Source organism: Terrapene carolina, unplaced genomic scaffold, assembly GCF_002925995.2.
Source record: "Terrapene carolina triunguis isolate 2854851 unplaced genomic scaffold, T_m_triunguis-2.0 Scaffold113, whole genome shotgun sequence".
Classification (NCBI taxonomy): domain Eukaryota; kingdom Metazoa; phylum Chordata; order Testudines; family Emydidae; genus Terrapene; species Terrapene triunguis.
This window is the reverse complement of record NW_020664464.1, coordinates 6,500,795-6,510,805: the sequence shown is the minus strand read 5'-3', so window position 1 is coordinate 6,510,805 and position 10,011 is coordinate 6,500,795. Positions and strand designations below refer to the sequence as shown.

The 10,011-nt window shown below is 37.5% G+C and overlaps 1 protein-coding gene across 1 annotated transcript in view; it reads right to left on the bottom strand.

Annotated features, from left to right (window-relative positions):
- Positions 1 to 854: 854 nt before the first annotated feature.
- FOCAD (focadhesin) overlaps positions 855 to 10,011 on the bottom strand; it is a 200,311-nt gene continuing 191,154 nt past the window's right edge. The window contains exons 38-44 of the mRNA XM_026652328.1: positions 9,429 to 9,689; positions 8,639 to 8,728; positions 7,253 to 7,430; positions 5,994 to 6,091; positions 4,829 to 5,080; positions 2,314 to 2,389; positions 855 to 1,298 (exon numbers count right to left, since the gene is read on the bottom strand). Coding sequence (XP_026508113.1) covers positions 1,225 to 1,298; positions 2,314 to 2,389; positions 4,829 to 5,080; positions 5,994 to 6,091; positions 7,253 to 7,430; positions 8,639 to 8,728; positions 9,429 to 9,689 — 1,029 coding nt within the window. The 3' untranslated portion in view covers positions 855 to 1,224. The remainder of the gene's footprint in view (positions 1,299 to 2,313; positions 2,390 to 4,828; positions 5,081 to 5,993; positions 6,092 to 7,252; positions 7,431 to 8,638; positions 8,729 to 9,428; positions 9,690 to 10,011) is intronic.

Genomic DNA, 10,011 nt, shown 5'->3' with positions numbered 1-10,011 from the left:
TTAAGTTGGAGACATAGGGAGCTAAAGTGTGAGACACACAAATGGGTTAAAGGGAAGAAGAGGGACCAGGCCGAAATAAGATTCAGAAAGGGGACTTATAAATGGGAAGGCACAAAGCCAGGAGGGTAACATTAGAAAAAAGGAAGAGGGAAATAAGATTTCAATAGCAGGAGAAATGAAGGAGCTTAGAGGGAGGTGAGAAAATGGGCTCCCCAGTAAGAGTAGCTCCATATGCTTGCTGGGAAGAAGAGAAGGAAAGAGAGAAGAAGTCCTATGTCCTCTCAGAGACATTAAGATGCTGAGGAGAGAACAGACCTGCCATCTTCTTTTTAACATGGCAAAGGTAGAAAAGACCTGCTGTCCTCACTCCACTCCCCCCCCCCCCCCCCGAAACTTGAAGGTATCTATGGAGGTAGGGGAAGGGTATTATTGGAGTGGGAGATTTGAGGAGATGGAACATTGTGTGTAAGGAAGATGGGGTCTTCATAGGTTTTGAAAAGCATCCAAGCTTCTGGAAAATTATCCAGATCTTAATTTTCTGAGGCCCTGAATTGGAATATTCATGATTAAATTAACCTGAAATTCATCAAAATGTACCTAGCAACACCCAGATCCCACACTTACCTGGATAAGTGTCCCTGGTAAAATTGTTACAAGGTTGGTAACTATGCTACTATCACAAAAATAGTGTTGTGCATGGTATAACAACAACAACATTGGATGATGAATATTATAATATGGAGGAATTATGTTAACAGAAATTTTGTCAGTTGAAATGAAAGCTAAATAAAAAGCCAGAATAAAGAAATATTGTGCCTTCTAATAAATACACCAAGTCAAACAATTTTGCAAGATTTGTTTTTAATTTTTTCACCTATTCATATAAAGGTTCCACCTATTACAGAAAGAAGGCTTTCTGCAGCTTTCACTACCGTATTTAAATACCTCTGAAATTTAAATTTCTAACTCACATTCAAAACGTAGCCCAAAGCTTGTCCTCATACCAGGGCAAGACAGCTCAGGATAGGAGCCGGCCTACTGACCAGACAAACCAAATGACTTTTCTATTCTCTGAATCCCTGGGAAGAAAATCCCATAATACTTCATAGTATAAAATTTCTTTGGAATGACACTTATTGATGATTGAACATTTCTGCTATGCATTTTTCTCTCAGTATTAAGGGCCGTCTCTTTATCAGATATGATGATGATGCTATCTTGTGGCTACCAACCGTAAGCCTTAGTCCATACTGCTTTCTTCTTGAACTCTGGTAGAAACCTCAAAGCCAGAAGTGTAGCTGAGAAAACAAGGACAAGTCACATGATTATGTACAAACTGTTTGGTAAAAGACAAGAATCATCTGTATCACAATTATTTCTATATTATTTTCATTGGCTGTTTTCAGGGTTCTGCAGAAGCTAGTACAAGGGGGATGGTATTTGAGCCAGGATCTCCAGGCACAACCACAATACAAAATAACATCCCATCTCCTTCTCCTCTTGCTAATAATCCCACCTCATTCCCTGCTCTTCAATGTTACTCCCCAAGCCCCCTGTTGCTTCCATATGAATGGCAGGACACTGTGAAAGAGATTAGCTAAGGAAATGTGTCATTTCTAGCAAGGGAAGGTTGGTCATATCACAATTTGCTCCTCTCACGGGACCCAACCTGTTCGTGGCCACTACAAACACTTCCCTGTCCCTGCAAAAGCATCCCCAGGTGCACACTGAAAAAACTTTAGGAAAATGGTTAGTTTTGAAGCAGTTTTACACTCTTTAGGATTAGCCAGGTTACACAGGGTTAAATAATTTTGAACTGGTTGTCAAAGATTAAAGGCCACATTAACTGATTGGATTACTGGTCTTCCCAGAACAATGACACACTAGGAAATGCAGAACAAAGTTTGCACTAACACTTGAAGTTTTTTAAAATATATATTTTTTATAACTAACTTTCCTTAAAAATAACATGTACTCAAGCCATTGATATATGCCAGTAACCTTAACTGGACATTAACAAAGCTTTGGTGTTTGACGCTATTTTATGCTAAAACTGAGAGCAACACTTTATTCTATCTGGATTTTCCGTTGCATGGTGAGTGAGAGAGATAAAATGAGGGATCAAACAATCTAAAAAAGGATTTAAAGAGAGAAGAATGTTTATTTGCTTGTGGAGGTTATCTTAAAGCCAATATGTATTTCTGTCATCAACATATGTTGTTAACCTACAAACATTTTTCTTCTTTAACAGACTAATGCTGTTGTCCTGTGCTGAAGGAAATATAGGAATAAACAATATCAGAAATACATTACCTTTCAACATGTCTCTGGAGGATTCAGATAGCACTTCTTTAGGGCTCTCCATTATATTAAACAGCCAGTCAATAAACTAAGATTAAAATGAATAGCAGTTGTAAATTAAAAGAATGTCCATATCAGACCACCACAAATTCTCTCTGACCAAACTGGCTTAAGACATGCACCCTACTCAAGTTTAGCTACAGTATATTTGGACTGAATGGCAAATCCACCCAAGTTAGAGTTGCCCATCACTGCATTATAACAGTCCATTAGTATTTCATTTAACACAACAGTACAGGAATTATCTGAGTGATTATCAAAGTTATTTCTTTTTGCAGTATGAAAATTAGGGAAGCCCTCACTATTGCCTATTTCTATTATGATACTCGTCTTTGATCAGTGAATTCCCAAGACATCATTTATTTGGTTGCTGGTGAATATTGCTGTTCATTCCTAACATGGACATATAATATTCAGTGTCTTACTATTAAATCTATAAAGTAGTAACTCATGATTGGGCAGAGAAAAAAATCAAATAGAAAATGAGAGTCACTATGTTTATATGTTTTTCAAAAATCATTGTTAAGCTATTAGAAATTGTTACGGGTGTAAAACAGATTTAGAACTAGATTGCAGCTTAAAGCCTACTTTCATGTCAAAGGGCAAAAGTTACTGTCGGATGTTAGAATTTATAATTCTTTTTCAAAGGCTATTTGTTTGCACACTTGCTACTTCAGTTTTTAATCATCAGCCTTGGGTGGAATGGGATAGACATTAGGGCAAAAAAGGAGCAGTGTTTTAAGTGAGCCATTTGGCTGACTTGATATTTTGTTTGCAAGGCATGCTGACACTGTTTTGGAAATATACAAAATTGCTAAAGAAAACAGTTAATAAAGTTCTGAATTTTGCTCACACAAAACACCAACTAAAACAGTGGACATTCACAATAATAAATAAAACACTGCAGAACTGGGGTGGATTGAGAGAAGCTGGAGAATCATAGTAATAAGAGATGGAAAAAACATATTATGTCACTCAGTGCCTCTCTCCGTCAATGTAGAATTGGTCACTTAGTAAATGTTCAAATATTTGGTCCAATCTAGTTTTAAATATTCCAAGCAATGCAGTTTCCACCATTTCCCTTGGAAGAATATTCCACAGCTTAATATATCCTACTACAACATACTGTCACAAGATCTTGCCTGACAGTCTGAATTTTGCCTTCTGGGGACATTTCCCTTCATCCCATTATCCCCAGTTACACTACTTTGTAGCATAGCAAGCACAGTAAATAATTCATCTCCATATTTGATGTTTACACCCTTTAAATATCTGCACTCATCCTCCTTTATCAGTCTGTAAGGGTATGACTACATTGCAAAAAGAGACCACAGTAGTGAATTTCAGAGCCTGGGTCAACTGACTCAGTCTCATGAGGCTCAAGCTCACACTACAGGGCTAAAAAAACCCAGTGTAGATGTTCTCACTCGGGCCAGTGCCTGGTCTCTGAAATCTGGGAAAGGGAATGGGTCTCAGAGTCCAGGCTCCAGCCTGTGCAAGAACATCTACATTGCTATTTTTAGCCCCCTAGTGCTAGCCCCACAAGCTAGAGTCAGTTGAACCTGGCTCTGAGACTTACTTATGTGGGGTTTTTTTTGCAGACATACTCTTATAGCCAGACTTCCCGAAGTCAATGCCCTCAGCACCTAGATTATTTTTAATCACTTTTTTCTGACTTTTCTCCAATTGTTGTTGTCTTTCTGGTAACGTATGTTGCCTAGACGAGAATACAATATTTCAGATATATCTGGATGGTTTATTTTTAAAAGGCACAGACTCAAATGCTTTATTAAAACCTAATTACAAATCTGCACATTAATGGCCTAGTTCTGCATTCTTCACACCCTCCAAACTCTCACTTCAGTGGGAGTTTTGCGCGTGCAAAGAAGGCAAGATCCAGTCCTTAATGCATACATGTTTGTTTAAAATAATTAAATGTCAATGTACAGAGGTCACCATTTATATTCATTACAGGAAACTCAAGCCAGATTTGCCAAGTTAGGCACATACAATCTCACACACACACTTATGCATACCTAACTTAGGCTTGCAAGTAAATGATGGGCACAATAAACTGGGGGTGGGGGGAAGGAGAGATCGTCCACTGGTAGAAGATCTGCCCCTAAGTGTATGCATGCCGAACTAGCCATATGCAGGAACAAATACACACATGCACACACCCCTCCCCACAAGTAAACCTACTTAATGTTAAACACCCAACCCTTAAGTGTTCTTTATCAACTTGCATCTTACTTTATTTAAGGGCATGTTTTTAAGTAAGTCATATCTGACTGTGATAAAGAAAAATGAGAGCTCAAGTCAGATGCAGTAGATATAGAGGAAACAGCTGCCTCACATAAGACCCGAGCTGACTCCACTGAGAACTGAGGGTGATCTGTCACCCTCAGAAAGTGCTTAGCATCTTGCATGATCAGGCCTTTAGAAAGTAAATTATGTGCAGCTTTACCTTTTGTGTTTGTTCTTTCCAAGGCTCTTTAGCCAGCAAAAGCTGCACACTGTTTGGAAGGAGAGTAAGAGTCTCCTGCACGGAGAGCTTTTCAATTGGATGCTTGCCAAAATCATCGGCAGACAATTCTGGCAATACTTCTTTGTGTTTCCATGACGACCAGCTGGCACTGAGGCCAAGCAGTAGTGGAGCAGTATGGTCAGCCCAGGCAACCACAGAAGCTGCAAATATCCACAACAGGAAGTCTACAGCCTAAACAGGAAACAGACAAGTTTGGTTCATTAGTTAAATAATAAAGAAGAAAAAAATGTTATGACATCTTATTCTCCAGGATAAATCCTAGGCAACTGAATACTCAAACTTTAAAAGAGAAAGACTAAAGGCAGTTTAATGGTCTGGGTTTTGTACTTTAAGTAGTACAACAGTATTTTAAAACTACAAACCTTAAAGCAAGGGAAGCAAATGGAAATAATTCTGAACCAGACTTCTTTAGCAATGCACTTATTCATTTTTTTATCTACACTGGAAAATAATGCTTATGGACAGGCATTTCAACAAGTCTGGCATCCTGTTCTGTGCAGCAGCCAACAGCTGGTGCTCTAGGATGATTAGTCACATGCTCACCTCCATACTGCACATGGCTAATAGTGCTATACTATATAGCAAGGGAGGAGGCTCCTTTCTGAGGTCTGCAGCAATCAAGTGATGCCCCAAAGCATGAGATTTAAGTATCTTAGCAAGCATAACTACAAATAATATTGGTAGCCCTGAACTGTCCAACCCTTGTAAAAAAAAAAAAAAAAAAAAAAAAAGTCTCTGCAGTACTCTGACCTACTGGGACAATGAATGCCACAGATGAATTAACATACTATAAAGGAGCTTTTCCTTTTAACAGTTCCAAGTGTATAGAGTTCTACATGATATAGTTTCCTTTCATACTGTCATTGTTCTCACAGGTTAGGTGCTAGACTTACTTATTTAAGAGACTTTAAATATATGTACATTTTAAAAACCTTTTGAGGACAATCAGTGATTTTCCTTATGGAGATAAAAGGAGATTTATTCTAAAAGATAAAAAGTGAGCGAATACATGTTCCTTGGAAAGGACATAAGTTACACCAGAAACCATTTTTTTCTGAAAGCTACATATCTTCACAGTATGTACCTCTTTAAGATCCAGATTTTGTATAGGTATTGACTTGTAAGCAACATTTCTGATATAGCCCATCAATTCTAACAGCCAGTCCATTCTTTTCAATACTCCTGTAAGAACAAGAATATTGTCTTATGTAAATGATAGTAAATACTCCTTTTTCTTTAAAAAGCAAGTACCAGGAAACACCATAGCAATCAAACAGCAAGCCAAGGGAGGAATAATAGCAACAATCATAACATTTAATTTTTGTGCCCCTATGCCAAAAGGCATATAGGCACATTAATAATAACAGCTGAAACTCACATTATAACACAGACAATATGGCTGTAACAATCCCTAAAGCTAGCAAACTAAAAACAATACATTGAAAAAGATAATGAAAAAATAATCTTTCATAATAATTCCATCCTGCAGATATCACTGATCTGCTCTGTGGACATCCCATATAGATTCCTGATCATGACATTCCAACACTAACACAGAAGAGACCCCCCAATCAAATAAATCTAGGCTTTGGGTTGAGTCCAGTGCATGCTGGGAAAGAATCTGGGGAGTATAAGAAGTGGTGTGTAAAACCTCTTCCAGTGCAGATTTGATCAATAAAATTAATACAGTAGCTATATGCCTAATCAACTAGTCTCAGTGCTTTAAGGAGTCTCCCAGTACCCAAAAGCATACCACCATATAACTCTTCAATATAACTATAACATTCCTTCCTTATAACTGCCTCACTGAGTTTTTGTAAGAGCTACCAAGACCAATCACACACTTTTCATCAATCAATCAGACCTGGCTAACTCAAAACACAGCCCTGCCTTCTTTATCCAAAGATAACACCAACTACTTTCAGCATGAGTATTGGGAGTGTGTACTCCCTTCCTTTCTAGCTTGCCTCTCAGTTGCTCCTTGTATCATCTCCTGCTACTCTTAGTTTTGTATTTTTTTTCATGCATCTCACTTCTTACATACTAATTAACCCCCCTTATTTCAATCAAATACAGCACTTTTGCAAATCTTTCAAACACAGATGACGTCTGAAGTCCTTTCCATTTAAACTCCTATCCATTTGTATTTGTATAAGTTAGACTTTAAATTTTGGAGAGCAGTGACCTTGTATTTTTGATCTATAAATCCTCACATCCATTTATAATACTTCAGAAATAATACATAACACACCTAGAAAGACTTGATTAGACCAAAACTTTTATTTAAAATAATTCGTGCAGATTCATTACGCTTTTTCACTTCTTCCTTCAGTGTGGCCTTACCTGTGTTTTCATGGCTTACAATTCGGGCATGGTAGAAACTATGAAACAACATCCATGCAATAGTTTCTTTCTGCTGGCATCTTACCGCAATACCAATCACATCATTCAAGCTCAACAAAGACAGTCGGCCTTGAGAAACTAAATACACTTTGATGAAAGTGGTCTTTTCAATATTGTTCTGCAAAAGCAACAAAAACTTGATTAAAGTAAAACATTCTTCCTGGGTGACAACAGTAGAAGATACTACATGTCTCTGTATAGAGATGGGAGGAATCCTTCAATCATTAAGCCAGCTGATTTCTCTCTTTTTTTTTGGGGGGGGGGGGGGGGAGGTTAAATGGATTGGACAAGATACAGTATATAATACATATCACGTGGGGTTATATAATAGCACATGAAATGCACATAAGTCGGTACAATCAGACCATGCTTACGCTTGTAAACAATGATTAGTGCTTATGGAAGGGGTCAATGTGACAACCCTGGTTTAAGTCTTATTTGCACAAGACAGGAACAACATGGGCTGCAGCAATGCAGATTTTCTCACGCTGCTTTTCCAATGTGACTTCATCCTGACCCAAGGGACTAACCTCATAGTGAAAGGATAGTTCAGTTCAAAGGCCTGTTTAAATTCTTGGACTGCTCTCAACAGAGTCTGCCAGCAAGGGTACCATGGTGGTTATGTGATATGGACACTTGCATATAAGGGGGCTTGATCTGAGATCACCAACTCATTCCACTGAGGTCACTTCATCACCAGATCATAACTTTTGATCACTATCAATCTCAACTCTATTTGAGCGAGTGACCTGGAGTTGGAAAGCTTTATATTTCATTATCCTCCTCAGCCATCCTGTCCACCATAAAATATTTTGAACGCATCTGAAATACAGTGTGATAAATCTATAATACTGGCAAGTTTGAAATCAAAAAATTGCAATACAATTTTTCAATTTTGCAACAGTGTCCAGGATTCATGAACTCAGACGCAGTGGATTACGACATTGTATTTAGTCTGTTTAAAGAATCAGATGGCTAATGTATAGAGGGAGGTGGTCTTGTGGTTAAAATACTAGACTGGGATTCAGGAGACCTAGTGTCTGTTACTGACCCTGCTACAGACTTGTCTGAATTTGGGGAAGTCATTTAGGGCCTGATTCAAAGCCCACTGAAGTCAACAGGAATTTTTCCCATTACCTCAGTTTCCCATTTATAAATTGAGGATAATGACATTACCACACAGGGTTGATGTGAGGATACATTAATCAGTATTTGAGAGGTGTTAAAATATTCTAAGTGACGTGTAAAACGGTACAGTGAGTCTTCATCCCATACATAAACAAGTGTTGGGGAGAATTCTAGAAGCCTACAATGAAACACGATTACCTTGGAGAACTGGGCAATCCGGTCAACCTCTGCATCTGCCATTTCTGAGAGGCATTTTGCTACCTCAATATACATCTCCACGTCACTTCTCTGGAAAAAGAAAAAAACGTGTGTGTTTATACATGGATAACTGTATTTTAATATCATTAAAGTAATGAAGAACCTAGGAGCCTTTTTATTCATTTGGATAATTTAATAAAAAGTTTCTAAATAAAATGAAGCTGGAAAATATATCACTTATTTTGCATTTATGGTGGACTTGAATGTATTTAATTTTACTATTTAACAAAAATAACAAGTTGGAAACTTCTAAAAAAAAGTGCTTTTCCTTTGGTGTATTTTCTGTTTGTTGTCCTCAAGGAATTTGTCACTGTGAGAAATTTTCTGTCTAAAATTGTTTTTTTCCCTGATTATTCTCTGCTTCCATTTCAACAATTATTTTACAAATTCTTTATTTTTTTAAATTGCCTAATTATTTGTGAGGCAAAGTCCACTCCAGTCCACTACAATTTACCATATTCTAAAGAATATCTGAAGAAATTTTCACCGGAATGGTATTAGATTATTTACCCAAAACTCCTGCATCAAATTTTAAATCCAATGGCTCAGTACAGATTTCATATAAAAAAAAAAAAAAAAAAAAGTTTTTGCCAACTGCGGAAAACTCAGGCAAACATCTTATAGTGGCTTTTTTATCCCTCCATCCAGCCTTGCTCCCTAAACCCTCCCTACCCTAAAAAACCAAAGCCTTAAAATTCTGTACTAGAATGTGAATATTTACTTCTCTTACCTGAATCTCTTCTGGCAAAAGCTCAAATATTTTCTCTGCAGCCTGGCACAGAAGGTTCCAGCAGTATTGGGCAGGGCTTGGAAGTTTCATAGCCTGGCTGAGTCCCTGTAAGATACTTTGGCAAAGCTCAGGATTTTTTGGGTGCTTCTTTGTTTCAAAATGCTGTACTAAAAACACTTCAGTAAAAGTCTGTAGTTTGTCTTCTGCAACGTGTTTCATCCATAGGGGCAAAGTAGTAAAAAGATATTTCCTGGTTTTCATCTGAAGGGCAAATACAGGGCATTACTGTACATTGGTTGTGCTCGAAGTCTTTCCTCCTACCTTAGATAATTAATACCATTATCTCACTATTCCTAAGATGCTTCCTTTTACTAAGTATAGGGAATACTACTAATATTGAGGTAACATGAACTAGTTACAGTAACTCCTCGCTTAACATTGTAGTTATGTTCCTGAAAAATGCAATTTTAAGCGAAACGATGTTAAGCGAATCCAATTTCCCCATAAGAATTAATGTAAATAAAGGGGGTTAGGTTCCATTGAAATTTTTTTCACCAGACAAAAGACTATATATATATATATA